This window comes from Mustela lutreola, chromosome 4 (assembly GCF_030435805.1).
Source record: "Mustela lutreola isolate mMusLut2 chromosome 4, mMusLut2.pri, whole genome shotgun sequence".
Taxonomy (NCBI): domain Eukaryota; kingdom Metazoa; phylum Chordata; class Mammalia; order Carnivora; family Mustelidae; genus Mustela; species Mustela lutreola.
In genome coordinates this window covers 2,491,427-2,506,420 of record NC_081293.1, presented here as the reverse complement: position 1 = coordinate 2,506,420, position 14,994 = coordinate 2,491,427, and the positions used below count along the sequence as shown (strand labels likewise).

Below are 14,994 nucleotides of genomic sequence, written 5' to 3'. Positions count from 1 at the left end.
AGAATGACGCTTAGAGATAGTCATTTTCCTGCTTACCTTTTTATTAGACTTAATGTATAATATTTTTCTAGCCATTTGTATATTAACTGCCTGACATTTAGAAGACTATAAATAAGGTAGAATAAAAAGGAAGCTTTGTAACATGTCAGAACACTCTGAAAAACACAGTATATTATAGACATTTAGATAATAAAAGATGTAATTAGGGAATTTGAAAGAATTTTTTAGATATATATGATTTACCAGTTACAGTTCCATTCCAAACAAGTACTTGTTTTATTCTTTGTAATTTCTTAAAAACATTTTCTCTATTTTGGAGAGAGAGAGAGAGAGAGATTGATTGATTGGCGGAGGGAGGGGCTCAGAGCCCGACAGCAGACTGGATGCCACGACCCCAAGGTCATAACCAGAGCCCAAATCACGAGTTGGATACTAACTTGACTAAGCCCCCCTGGCACTCCTATTCTTAATCATTTTTAGAATTACATTTTAACAGGATTCTGTTTCCTAATGTCCTGATTTCTGTAACAGCATCATTCTGTACCTTCTGTCAGAGGTAGTAAATATGTGACATAGGGTCAACAGATCTTTTTAAAATGTAGGTATTCTTTAAAAAAATATCTACTTAAGGATCAGCTGGAAGGGGTTTTTGCTGTGACTGCCCTGCCACTTCCCTCACTGACGCGTCTCTGGCCCCGTTTCCCCCTCTCTGTGCCCGCGACTCAGCTGTCTGCCTCTCCGTCTGTGTTCTCACGTGGGGCGCACCTGACTTTCACCGTCTTCCTTTCTGAGCTGCTTAGGGGAGAAGGGGTTTGCTCTTGTGTTGGCACATCGGAGACGGAGGGTAGCCAGAGTCTCCTTTATAGAATCAGCAGCCGTTCGTGCTCATAGACGCACCTGGCTGGTATTTCCATGTTTCGTACAAGATTCCCGAGGAAGGCCCTGCCGTCGGTAGCACCCAGGGCTCCCTTGGGTCCCGTTGTGGAGTAGGGCTGTGGTGAGTTTTGATGAGCTGGCCCTCACCTTGCTTTCAATTAATCAAAAACCATTAGTGAGTAACATTAAATTTTTTCTCAAGGAAGCCCTGAAAGCCATTTCAGGGTCTGCTGTGGAGCCCGCTGGCTCTCAGCTCGACCCTGTCTCCATCGCTTTTCCTTTTGGGCTCTACCGGCAGAAAAGTGTGTTCGTGTGTTATGAGCCTGGTGCGTTGATAGGGTGTCTGTTCTTGAAGAATTAGATCATCCTTATTCTGTGTTCCTCAGGAGGACAGGAGAGAGAGGGCGCTCATGTTTTAGGCAGATTTTCCAGAAGCACCGAGATGTCCGTGTTTTTGAACAGAATGTCAAGTCTTCGAGCGCACCGGTTAATGACGCTATTTGGGAGTTCTTGTGTTCGTTTCCGTCAACAAGACTTTGAGCGAAGCAAAGGACATTGGAACCACGGGACAGACATTTCTTCTGCAGGAGAAGTCCCCCTTAGTGGGGTTTTCTTTTTCAATCAGACACAGCAGTGTAGGTTCAGAAGTGGGTTTTAGGGTTTTACTGGGACTGCATAGTGCTGGCCTGGCCGAGGTCAGTGCACTGTTCATGCCTCCTGTTGTGAGTACAGACAACCGTGGACTGAAGCACTGGTTGTGCGGCAGCTAAACGTGGTTCTCCCTTTTGCAAATATTTCTATGGCATGCGTGCATTTTTCTTAAAAAAAAAAAAAAGTGTGTAAATATTGTGTTATTGGTAGGAAGACTTCTCACTATTTTATCCTTAAGCATAACATTTCCAGTCTGCTACTTTAACCCTTAAAAATGAAACATTATCCATCAATCTTTCTAGTCTGCATGTAATTGCCTAAAGCTAAAATGAAGCTTTTCCGCAGCCAGTTACAGTAGAAATGAGTTAATATATTGGCAACAGAATAACCATCAGCAATCAGCCGTTAGCTGTTTACTAATGAACTCCCAGATGAATGAAAAAAATCTCAGAATCAGTGTTTTACTTCAGGCTGTACATGAACTTAACACTTGAGTTGGAGGAACAGCAACTTATATGCTGTACAAATAAATACCAGTGCTTCATCTCAATAAACTGTAGATCTGAAAAATGTCTGGAGCTCAGTAAAACATCCAGGTTTTAAGAGTAGAAGTGTTTTTGCATGACAGCAGGTGATGCCCATTTTTGCAATTAATCTTACACCGAATTTTATGATTTGATTTTATTTCAAAAGGCTGATGAAATCCTGCAGAAATTTTGCCCCTGAAGAACAGGTGATTTTCTCGTGAATTATGACTGTGTTTGAAAAGAAGGATGGAAAGTGAGAGGCGTGATACAAAGTATTGAAAAACAATTGGGAAGAATTAGCTTATGGAAAGAAAAATACCCTTTTCAGATAAGACTAATAGATTTACAAAGACTGATATTCACACTCTCGCTCTCCAGTGCTAATGTCATAATCAGAAAATGATGTCAAAAAAGTACAGGACAAAAATGTGTCACAAAAGTATAATAAAATCATGGAACATAAGATTGTCACTACAGTGCAGTAAAAAAAAATCACATTACATACTTTAGGGAATGTAAATAGTTTTAAAAAAGAGACTGTCAGGTTACGGTACCAGATGAGAAAGAACAGTGTCAGTCTGTTGACAGTGCCTATATAACAACAGAGAAGACAGGTTTGAAATTCAATGCACCAGTTTCAACTGAAAGAGCACATTCCTCCTTGACTTTTAATATATTCTATTAGAGATGGCAAAAGACAGAGAAGAGCTGGACCGGGCACCCAGACCTAGTACAAGGCACTAGAAACCAAACAGTTGGGTTTCCATTCTGTGTGCACAATGAGTGGCTAATGATGGCTGCTGTGGGGCCTTTCCTCCATCCAGTGGTGATTCCTAGAGATTCACAGACAGCAGAGCTGGGAGGGATGGTCTGGGGCATCCGGCTCCGTCCTCTGATTGGTGGGGAAGTGCAGGGAGCGAGGGAGCTGGTGCAGGCCCCAGCTGCTCGTCTCCCTGCTGGACGGAGCGGGTGCCCGGGCCTTCTGGCTAGACTTGTTTCTCCTCCAACAAAAAATGTGCCTAAGAGTAAGAGGAACATTGATAAATATGTACAGACTTTTAGACTCAAAAGTGTGCTTTACACTAAGCCATACTGGAGCACGTGATACAGTTCAAAGTCAGATAAGGGGTTTTTGGAACTCATTTTTCTCCTTACGTGCCGCATAGGCGTGCTGATGAAGTCGTGGGTGAGACAGGCAGACTCTGGTCAGTAGCTCATGTGTGCTGTGAAGCAGTATGAAATCACGGGTATGAGAAAGAAGCTAAGTTCTTGATTTTCTTTTTCCTATGCAGGTTTCAGCAAGCAGATGGTGGAAATCCTTAACAAACATAATATTCAGTTTAGCAGTTTTGATATCTTCTCAGATGAAGAAGTTCGTCAGGGCCTCAAAACCTATTCCAACTGGCCTACCTATCCCCAGCTCTATGTTTCTGGAGAGCTCATAGGAGGACTCGATGTCATTAAGGTTAGAGCTGAGAAGTCTGTACTTTGTGATGGATTTTCATTTAGAGATCACTTTTCTAAGTGCAGTAATCAATCTAGAATATAAATTAATTTCTGCATTTACAAAAATGAATCTGGGATGCATATGAATTATTTCTGATGAGTTGATTGATATCTGTGTTAAACAAAGAGATTTCTGTTGTGGTGAATGTTTTCTTAAATTTAGACCTGGGTTTATTTCAGGAGCTGGAAGCATCTGACGAACTAGATACAATTTGCCCTAAAGCCCCGAAATTAGAGGAAAGGTAAGTATTTTAAAACTTTCAAATAGTCTACTGTTTAGTACTTTAAAAATATTGCTTAATTCTTGGTTTTTGCATTGCTCTTTCCATATAGATCAGGGATTTGTTTTTGTGTGCCAAGCATAATTGTGTTGTTTGCAGTCAGATTGGTCATGCAAACTTGGGACGGTCTCATTTGCACTGGAGAAATTTTTACACGAAATTAATGATTAGGTGGAGGGTATTCTTTGTTTTTATGGAAATATCACTGTTTCAGTGGAACAACTCCGTTTTTCTCTGTGTTTTGGAGCTGGGATCCAGCAGTCCTGGGCCTCAGGTAGCAGTCCCTGCTGGTGGCATCGTCAGAGCGCTGAGCGCGAAGGGTGCCGATGTGAGGAGCGCAGCTTTGCGTGTGGCGCGCGTCAACACTTGAGTCTCACACCGCCTTTCTAACCACGAGAACCGAGAATTCAAGGACATTTTGGAGCTGTAAAATCGGTCTTTGTTTTATGAAGGATCTCAATCAGCTTTTAAAGAGTGTGTCTTATGGAAATTTCGGACTTTGGCCTGTAGGGAGGGTTAAAGGGATCTTCATTGTGATAAATTTGAATTAATGTAGAGATTTAAAGAAGAATTTTATTTCAAGATACATCAGTGTATCAGCCATTCATAGTTTGGGCCTGAGCCTGTAAGGTGGAACTTCCTCTTGGAATTTTCTTGCTATTGAGCATTTTGAGAATTTCTAAAATTGTTTATAGTAGCACCTCGTTTATCTGTCCTTGATTAATAAGTAGTATCCCATATATGTCAAACTGACCTGTAAGTGCCACATTTTCTCAAATGATTTGTACCCTTTCTCACCTTTTGGATAGGACAGTGATGCTCCTAGTCCCTTTGTGGACTGCGCCCCGAGTTGTGTTCTTCGGGGGGAGGGGCAAAGGGAGAGAGAATCTCAAGCAGGCTCCACACTCAATGCAGAGCCTGATGCGGGGCTCGATCTCACAACCCTGAGATCATGAGCTGAGCGAAATCAAGAGTCAGAGGCTCAACCGACTGGGTCGCCCAGGCGCGCACCTAGTCGCGTTCTTTTTCATACCCCTGGGCGGCTCGTGGAGGCGCTGCAGCCTCCCACATCCTCTGTGCTTGCTGTGTGCTTGCGTCTGCTTCCCGCCTGTCCTTCTCTGTCAGGTACACTGTTGCTGTCGTTGTGTCCCTGTCTTCATCACACCTGCTCTCTCTTCCTGATGTGCCGTGTCTGTCCCGTGGCTCAGACACCGAAATTAAACCAGCCAGAGTCACAGAGAGGTTGTACAGGGAAATTAAACCAGCCAGAGTCACAGAGAGGTTGTACAGGGATGTGTCTTCGGTGTACTCAGAGTGATCCCTTGAAGGACCACCAGAGCACAGAGAGCCGGAGCCTGAGCTCTCCGGTCTGGTGACGTCTCTGCGTGTGGGACGGAGGGACACGTTTGGGTTTCCTGGATCCAGATGGTTGTGTTACTGTCGGTGACAGGTGGTGATCAGCGCCGTTTTTCTTACTTCTTTTCGGAGAGTCAGTCCAGAGTACTCTCTCCGAAGTGATCGTGACCTAGCTGTGAGCTAGCGAGTTGTGTGCTTCGTTTGTGGTCACTTTGTTCTCTGAGGGGGTGAGCTACGAGTGACCCAGAGCACCAGTGGGAGGAGGAGCCGGTGGCCTGACCACCACGGGGCTCGGAGGGTCTTCAGCAGCCCCTTCTCATGCCGCAGACTGTCCTGAGCTGGCGGACTGGACCTCAGGCTAGACACAGACAGCGGGCGCTCCTGGCAGCAAGCGAGGGTGCGGGGTGTGAGAGCCGGCAGGCAGGGGGACACAGACTGAGGGTGGGGGCGCTGGACTTGAGCCGCTGGTGCTGCCAGGTGTCGCAGCCCTTGGCACTTCCCCTGCTGCTGTGACCTCGTGGGCGCTGGGGAGCGTGGAGCTGTGTGCGGCCTCGCAGTGGAGCAGGGAGCACACAAGATCCTGGTTTTGGAAGTGGTGGGTGGGCTCCGTGTATGGCCCCTTCTTGAACAATTCCTTATTGAGTTGGTTATTATTATTTTTTTAGTGCTGTGAGTTGATGGGCTTGAATTGCAACTTGAAGGAACATTCATTGCCTTAAAAGCCATATTGTGTTTTATGGTGGCTCAGGGAGTGAATGAAATAAAGGAAAATGTCAGTGCATTTGCTTGTTTAATGCCACTCAGAGCTGTGAACTATCATCCTGCTCTCCTTCAGATATGCATGTTACTCCTGAAGCGGAGCAAAAGTGGTGTTTAATAATTGAGCTGAGCCATTTTATATCAATTTTTTCTCTTTAGGCTCAAAGTACTGACAAATAAAGCTTCTGTGATGCTCTTTATGAAAGGAAACAAACAGGTAAGGAACTCAAAACTGGTTTTATTTGTAATTTCTTTCGATGTTAACATTTGCAACAAGGGGACACTTAAATCTTTTTTCCTAGCTGTGGCTAATGAAGCTGTAGTGGCATCAGGAAGTTACCAGGCCTTAATTGGTGCTTATGGAGATCAAATAAAGTAATCTGCATTTTGCCTGACTTCATCGTCAGCATCTCAGTGGGGCGCATTTCTTTCTGCTGCCAAACTTGGTCAACACTGTTCACTCTGTCCTGGTGCCGTTAGCTGCTGTCCCGGCACCCGTGTAGGCCGTGGGCTCCTGTACTGGGCTCTTTGGTCCCAATACTTCCGGAGTACAGGGAGCCTTGTAGCTCTTGGGGTGCACAGCCCTAGATCACCCTTGAAGAAGTGAGCACTGGAGAAATAAGCCCCATGGCATCGTGTGTGGTCAGCACCATTTGGTGAATGAGTGAAGCAGTTTGGCAGTTCTTGTTTACAGTGGGTTGGTTCCCGTAGCTTTTTGGATGAAGATACATGTTGGCTGGGCGTCATTTTGAATATCAAGTTTGATAGATCACTCCCCCCAACAGCTTGAGCAAAACTGATGATCGTTTGTACCTGGACTGGAACGGAGATCTCCAGACACCGGGCTCTGCTACCTTCCTTTATTCGCAACCAGTTGCGGAGGTGGGCAGAGGGGGACAGTGTGGTCTGTTTCGGATCTGGGGAGGCTAAAGCCCTGAGAGGCGAGGCTGACGGAACCGAGAAACGCGTATTTATGTTCCCTGCGGCGCTGGCAGTGCCCAGGTGTGTCGGCGGCCCGCTTAACCTCCCCGGGTGTCACTGCCCCGGTGTACCTGGATGGGTGCCTCAGGGGTCATTGAGAATGAGGTTGTGGTAGCCAGGGTGAGAGTTAACGTAACAACTAGTTAACGTAACTAGTGTAGTGTAACTGTTACAGTGAAGGTAGCGACTGGGAAGCTGGTGGTAAAGGTTTCCGCATCCTGGGGTCACTAGGGTAGGACCTAGATTCTTTGAGTGGTTCACTGATTTTATTAAAACAAAATAGAGGAAGTTAATATTTCTCAGGATAAAGTTACCGTTTTATATTTTCTTGGTGATTTTTTAAAGCATATTTTTATTCTCAAAATTCTCCAGTGTTTTCTGGAAGTCTGGCTGGTGTTGATATCTTTGGAAGCAGAATCATTTGTTGAGAAGTTTATGTGGGGCCTCGCAGCTCCATGCGATTGCAGGGACTGGGGGCCCGACAGGAGCCATGTCGCAGAGCCATAATCTCAAAAAAAAAGTCAGTACTCTATAAAGATACATTTTACAAAACGGGACTGACTGTCTAGTTCGGGACGGGGAGATAGGATCGTCATCATTGCAGAAAGGCTAGGTGAGTTGAGCTCGTCTGTTGAGAGTGAAATGGAGAAGGAGTCGAACTGGAGAGCGTCAGGGCTCCACTCAGGAAGGTTAGACCACAGAGCTTGTCAGGTTCCAGGACACGTGTCCTCCCCGATGGTCAGAGTGTGTATGCGCTGGGGTGTGTCCACGCCATCCTGGTGACCGACGTACCATGGGACCATGCCAGTGGGCTGCATAGAAAATGTAATACATCTTTACTCATTTTTTTTTCTTTTTCTGCATTTAGGAAGCAAAGTGTGGATTCAGCAAACAGATTCTGGAAATACTAAATAGTACTGGGTACGTAAATCTTAGTTTCAAATGGTGTGTTTAAGAAGTTCCAACTTTTCGGGGCACCTGGGTGGCTCAGCGGGTTAAGCCTCTGCCTTCGGCTCAGGTCATGATCCCAGGGTCCTGGGATCGAGTCCCGCATTGGGCTCTCTGCTCAGCGGGGAGCCTGCTCCCCCTTTCTCTCTGCCTGTCTCTCTGCTTGTGATCTCTCTGTCAAATAAATAAGATCTTAAAAAAAAAAAGAAATTCCCACCTTCCAGTCCTGCCTCTGATGCCTCTTAGTTATTACGTCTGTAGCTATTTCCTTTATTTTTGCGACAGTGTTTTGTGAATGATGTAACAGACCACAGTAGGGTTTCCTGGCCAGTGTCAACCAGTTGGTCCATAAAGGAGCTTCTTAGAAGGCGATCATTAAAGTTACTGTTTGTCTGCTTTCCCAGAAGGAAGTCCTTAACATGTGTAAAGATATTTTAGAGAAAGTGTATCAGGTTTTTAATTTTCCTTAAAGTTACTCTCATTTCTAAACAGTTTAAGAAAGGGCTGGGGCATCTGTGGAGGTCGTTAGGTGCATCTGAGAAGTGGGGGAAGTTAAATGGCTGTGTTCATGCTTTTCAGTCTGCTCAGTGGCGATGCTGACAGTTAAGAAAACTGCATTGAGGGGCGCCTGGGTGGCTCAGTGGGTTAAAGCCTCTGCCTTCGGCTCAGGTCATGATCCCAGGGTCCTGGGATCGAGCCCCGCATTGGGCTCTCTGCTCAGCAGGGAGCCTGCTTCCTCCTCTCTCTCTCTCTGTCTGCCTCTCAGCCTACTTGTAATTTCTGCCTGTCAAATAAATAAATAAAATCTTTAAAAAAAAAAAAGAAAAAAAAAAGAAAAGAAAACTGCATTGATTTTTCTGCTTAAAAACAAAACCACTTGTTTGGAGATGTTTCACTCATGTTCTATAGAGTTTATCAAATGTTTTGGCTTTTTTAAAAATTTCTTTTCTCACTATAGCTTCTATTTAATATTGTAAGTATTCTAGCCATAGCTTTAATCAGATTAACGAAACCTATGAAGCTATGGGGAAGGTAATCTCTGAAATACGTAGATATTCATGGGCAGGGTTGAAAGTAGTCAGTTGTGTAGCATATGTTAAATATAACTCTAGGGACATAAAAAGCAAGATGACTGATTTCTTCACAAGAAGATTGTGACAATCTGCAGAGCAGAGTCTGATGTCTTGTCTTGCTCCGGCCTGCCCCTTCTGCACTGCCCGTGGACGTTGGAGAGGCGGGCCAGGTTCTGGTCATCAGTTTCTGTGGCCTGCTTTCTTTGTCTTCCCTCTGTCATAGCTCCCTGGCATGGTACGCTCAGTCCACCTGTCCCTCGTGACGGTGTGTCCCCTCGGGGTGTCCCTCCATAAGGCTGTGAGGCCAGAGTGCCGCAGTGCCGGGCTGTGGCGACCCATGTGTCTGGTGGAGGGCCTCCAGAACGTTGCTTTCTGCACCACCCCTCCTGGTCTGTTTGATGTTTGGGTTTGCAAGCCCGGCTGCCCCAGAGCAGAGGGGCTTCTTCTGAGATGGAGTCCTCCCACTGTGGACCGGTGATGTGCGGGGCGGGAGCCTCTCTGGCTTTTTAGTGTGACCAGACTGATCTCGCTGAGAGCCGTGGGGCCGGAGAACGAGCTCCTGGTTTTGTGTTCCGGCGCCTCCACTCTGATGCTTTCCCTCCACTGGCCCAGTGACACATGTCTTGAGGGGCTGTGTGCCAAGTGTCCACCGCATCTCTGTACAAGAACTTTCAGGAGATGCATTGGCTATTATGACCACACACGCACACACACGCACGCGGGCCCAGTACCTCCTAGGACCCTCGGAGATGGTTCTGTAACTCATCACTTTTATGACATTGTCCAGATTAGCACCTGCCTCCTTGAGCTCACCTTGAAGGGCAGCCTCCACTGGGTCTTTTTTTCTTTTAATTATTTTGCTCTTTCAGACATTCCTATTTTGTTACTTGGTGCTGATTTATTGTGTCATCTTATTTATTTGTTTTTGACTGTTTTCTGCACCATGGACCATTTTCTTGGAAACTTGTTTACAAGTGAGCAGGATCTCCCTGGAAAGGTGGTTTGGGTTTTAAGGAAACCGAAGTTTTTACATGTGGCATTTGCTTTGGCTGGTTTTGGGGACTGCACATATTCCCAGTCTCCCTGTGGGAATCGGTGCGACACTCACGCTGATTCCATGACCACCTGATGGTGACATCCCGCCGAGTACGTGTGCTTGGGTTTCCACGCAGTGACTGGCACTCATTCTACAAGTGGTGTTCATTATACGGCGTGAAGCCAGACCGTTCTCGCTGGTGTCTGCGTATCGAGAGCAGCACCTGTGCGCTGAAGTCTGATTATTTTCACGTAGGAAAGCACAGCTCCGTAGGGTGGCGTCTGTTGGCGGTGTCGTTGTCCCGGCTAGTGAGCCTCTGGTCCAGCTGTGGGTGTCCATGGGTGTCCGTGGGCCTCAGTGCTGCTCCCTCCTGCTCCCTGAGCACCTGCTAGTAGGTCAGAAGCAGCAGCCCCGGGGTGGGCGGTAGAAATGCGGTGTTAAGGACAGACTTACTTTGGGTACAAGTCTGACCTGCGGGTTGGCACACTGCAGCTGGTCGCCGACCCGTGCATATACAGTTTTACTGGTACACAGCCGTGCCCACTCCCCTCAGCCCTGGCCAGCTGCTCTCGTGCGGTGCAGCCCAGTGAGCGGCTGCAGTGGACTGGCCGACAGAGCCTGTGTGTTGACCGTCTTGCCTTTTGAGACAAGGTTAGCTGACCCCTGTCTAACCCACTACTGTCTAGAGAAAAATCCAAATAAATTTGTATCTTGGGCTGACTTGTTCTGTGGGGTACCTGACGGATTGAAGAGTAAAGTCATTTCCAGTGTCCACTGTGAATGTCAGTGGACAAAACTCTTTCCTTTTCTTGACTGTTTCTAAAACATGAAATAGGTTTTATAATTTTTGTTTAATGAAACTATTTCCTTTTAAAATGTTTTCTCCTTTTTATAGTGTTGAATATGAGACATTTGATATATTGGAGGATGAAGAAGTAAGTTCTATGTTTTATGTTTCTTGACCTTTGCCTTAGTTTTACTCCTTAGGGTCTTACAGTAAGGCTTCAGAGTTCCTGTTGTTTCCGTAGGTTCGGCAGGGGTTAAAAACTTACTCGAATTGGCCCACATACCCTCAGCTGTATGTGAAAGGGGAGCTTGTTGGAGGTCTGGATATTGTTAAGGTAAGTTCGGAGTTCATCTGGTATCCGGAAGACGGAAATGTTGGCGTGTTTGAAAATTATCCTTTTACACTGAAAGGTAACTGTGGGGCTTCCTTGAGTGCTTTCCTTCTTGGCCTCCTGTCCGGTCATCTCTGACCTGGTGTTACCATTTCTGTGTCTGTAGTACTGTGTTCTTTCCCTGCCCCTGCAGGATCAGACCATCCTCACCCTCCCCTGAGCCAGTCAGGTCATCCCCCTGCCGCGGGGCCTTCTGTACAGCCGCCGCCGTCTCCTGAGGGACTGCCCGCTCAGGGCCAAACTAACTTGGCATTCTGACATGTTCTAATTATGGCCAAGTTCAAAATCTGATTTTTACTCCCACTCTACTAAGTCCATGTTTTTAGCTTTTCTTTCCTCATCTCCTCTGCTTTGGATTGCTGGCACGTTCCATACTTGCGTGTTTTCTGTGTCGCTCAGGGCCCCTCTTGTCTACAGGGATGTTGTGCTCCTCCTTAAGTTCTGTCCTTTTATATTTATATCGTACTATTTTCTCGTGTTCTTTCATTTTGCCTTGTGTGCACTTGGGGGATGGAGAGGAGCGCACCAGGCCGTGGGCAGAGGCCGGACTCCCAGTGCTGCCTGGCCTGGCGGCTGTGTGACAGATCTGAGAGCCAGGGCCCCGGTTTCCCAGAGCACAGGGCGAAACCACGGTGGCCCATCTCCTGTCCACCTCTGGTCTCAGATGCTTTAAACCTGGTTAGGTCTGTCAGGTTGTAAGCATGTTTGGAGAATACATCTTTGATGATTAACTTACTCCTTTGGTTTGCTTTCCGTAAACTCTCAGTGAACTTCAGTGGGCCTGGCTGTCCTCCGGGCAGGCCCGCCCGATGGCAGCTGTGTGCTCCCCGGCGCAGTTTCTCCGCTGGCACAGGGGAGCTGCGGCTCTGCGTCCTCTAACCCCCCACCCCAGCTGGGCATCGTGGTGGTGGGGGAAGGTAGTGGTGGGCGGGAGTGGGGGTGCCCAGGACGGGGCCTGAGGAGGAAGCCTGGCTCTGCTCCGGGAGCACAGACCTCCTCGGCAGGAGCGGCTGCTCCCGTGTCCAGTGCTCCGGCCGGCCTTCTGCTTGCCTTGCCGGTTAGAAGAGTCTCTCTGAGGGCAGAGGTCTGACTTTGTAAGTGGAAAGCACGTGATCAGTAGCACTGTTTTCAAGTAAGTTTTAGCTTCTATTTTCATCACGTGAGAGGACCCAGCCCAGCGCTCAGTGACGTCAGCTCCGTGGGCCGGGTCGTCTGGTCCGCCCTGGCACAGGAGCCCTTCGCCGCCGAGGCCCCTCATCCTGCCGGGTTCCCCACGCAGCCCCTCTGCCGCAGCGGTCCTCGTTTGACTTCACACTTCTTAGGGCACTGAGTGAGGTGGTTTTCCTAGTAAAGGGTCTCATTCCTGGAGGAGAAGAAAAAGTTGAACATAGTAGCTCTTGAGTAGCCCAGAAGCACCAAAAATGCATGTGCATCTGTTGTGTTATATGTACTTGTATTTGTTTAAGACACAAACAGTCTTCAAACCCCAAATACTCTGGAGCCTGTATCGTCTGAGTGTTTTGTAGCCTCTGCCTGAGCCACTGTTAACGCTTGGGAAGATAATGCTTGATAAATCTCATTTAATTCTAAAGCTGAGCTTTATGGGCGACTTCTCTGTAGGTGTGTATCCGGACGTTAGAGGACTCTTGTTCACCTGCTAAAAACTCACATTTGGCAGTGTGGGACAGCGGGAACGTGTGCCCCGCGAAGACAGCTGGGGACGGTCAGGTTGCCACGTGGTGGTTTCCTGGAGAGCCCAGTCCTTCACCTCTAGTTCCAGGACGTCGGTGGGTTCCGCTGTGTGTGTTCTGGCTGGCCTTCGGGGCACCGGGAGCCTTTGTTGTGGAAGGGCTGGATAAAGGGGCTACCCCGTGATTCCGTGAGTCGGTCAGTCTGGTGTCCTGCGAAAAACGGCCACTGATTTAACAGGTCAGTGCTCGGCGCCCTGCTGCAGAATGTGTGCCCAGACGGTGAGACTGTTCAGACCAGCTCGGCTCCCGGTAGCAGCGGTGCTGGTGAAGAGGGTCCCACCGCGTGCCAGCCACGCTGCCTCTGTGTTAGGCCGTCCTCACAGTGCCCTGAGATGAGGGGACACAGACCCACAGAAGTTCGGGCAGCCAGGAAAGCTGTGGCTGCCGGGCCTTGCCACGAGCTGCGTGCTCCCCACTCCCCACCGCCCCCCCTGCCCTGCCCTGGCCCAGGTCTGGCGCTCAGAAAAGTGCCGCCTCCTCCTTCAGTGCCGTAGGACGCCTGCTTGTTAGCGGCCTGGTGGTAGGAGATCTCAGGATATCGCCGAGTACGGTCTGCATTTGTAGGACCGGATCATACCTGTTAGGGTTTAACCAGCGAGGCGGCCAAATGGATTTTAGTGGTTTTACTGATTGATGTTCATGTTGCTTAGTAAGAACCTGAATACTGACATCAAGTTAAGTGCTTATCTCAAACTAGAAAGTCTCAATTACCATTTATTGTCACATTTTCAATTTGATAGCTGTGTTCCAAATTTTAAATCTGAAAGCAGAAACTATTTCTGGATGTTGATGTGTTTTTAGTGGTTTTTGGCCTTTATGTGTACACTTTGTACGAGTACTGTGGTCTTTCCGGGCTGGCCTGAAATCGTGATCCCGTGCGGCTGCAGGTGTCACGTGGCCTTGACCAGCACGTTGCTGCTTTCTTCCACATTCGTGCTTGCGCGTCGCTCACGGTTGTCCCCCGTATTTATTGCTGTTGTTCAAATAGGAGGCGTCATTGTGTTGCTCTGATCGTCATCGGCGTTCATGCTGAAGGAGCTCTTGGGTTTTGAGTGCCTTTTGTAGCGCGATGGTACGCTCTGGTGTACGGCATGGCACCTGCTTCCGGCGTGCTGGTGCGCGGGAGTTTCATTCCCGTCCAGTGTTTCTTGTTCGCAGATCGGGGTACAGTCTGGGATGGTTCAGAGGTTTCTGTTTTTCATCTCTGTGCGTACATACTATCTTTTCTGTTTTTGTTGTTAGGAGCTGAGAGACAATGGTGAGCTGCTGCCGGTGCTGAAAGGAGAGAACTAGGGAGCGTCTGCTCGGCGCCGAGCGCTGCGGGAGACCGTCGCCACGGCCGGGCCGCGCGCCACGCGCCACTCCGTTCTCAGACCGCTGCTCACCCGTTAGGCTCGGTGTATCCCACCAGCTTGTGCTAAATACATGTATGTTTTGTTTGTTTTTCACCAAACAGGATGCAATAAACATCTTCAAATCCGATTAAAAATACTTGTGTGAAAATGCGGTCTTTTTTTATAGATGTTAGATATATAGTAATTAGCCAACTTTAAATTTCTTTCTCATACTCTGTGGGTACCTGATAGGAGCTGAGAAGCAGGCAGGCTTCAGAAGATGCAGAACAGTGATGGTGTCTGAAATCCACAGTCCTATTTAGAATAGCTCATAGACCAAACCAGTGGCTCCCCTCAATGGCCAAAGATCTCTTTGCAGCTTGGAGAAATTCAGCTGAAAATGCGTTTCTGACAGCGCCCCTGCATGTGGCCCCAGTGAGACTGCAGAGGCGATGAAGGGCTCAGCTGATGAAGGGCTCAGCTGATTCGGAGACTCGCGTCAGAAGGCCCCAGGGCACGTGTTAGCAGAGGACGATCCGTGCTCCTGATTGTTCCTGGCCTCACGCTCTTCACAACGGGAGAAGAGCTGGACACGAGGGTGTGTTACACACCACAATTTATTTCAGTCATTCTAGCGAAAGCACTGATTTAGCCCTTGCATAGGCTGAGAACACCTGACGTCCATGAAAATTTCAACAGGAGTTTTGATCCTGAATCTGTTTAAAAAATAGTTGTCT

General features: G+C 47.8%; 1 protein-coding gene across 1 annotated transcript in view; it reads left to right on the top strand.

Moving 5' to 3' along the window:
- GLRX3 (glutaredoxin 3) overlaps positions 1-14,412 on the top strand; it is a 32,675-nt gene extending 18,263 nt beyond the window's left edge. Inside the window, exons 5-11 of the mRNA XM_059172810.1 lie at positions 3,347-3,519; positions 3,741-3,802; positions 6,116-6,173; positions 7,806-7,858; positions 10,890-10,929; positions 11,023-11,115; positions 14,166-14,412. Of these exons, the coding sequence (XP_059028793.1) occupies positions 3,347-3,519; positions 3,741-3,802; positions 6,116-6,173; positions 7,806-7,858; positions 10,890-10,929; positions 11,023-11,115; positions 14,166-14,216 (530 nt within the window). The 3' untranslated portion in view covers positions 14,217-14,412. The remainder of the gene's footprint in view (positions 1-3,346; positions 3,520-3,740; positions 3,803-6,115; positions 6,174-7,805; positions 7,859-10,889; positions 10,930-11,022; positions 11,116-14,165) is intronic.
- The last annotated feature ends 582 nt before the right edge of the window (positions 14,413-14,994 follow it).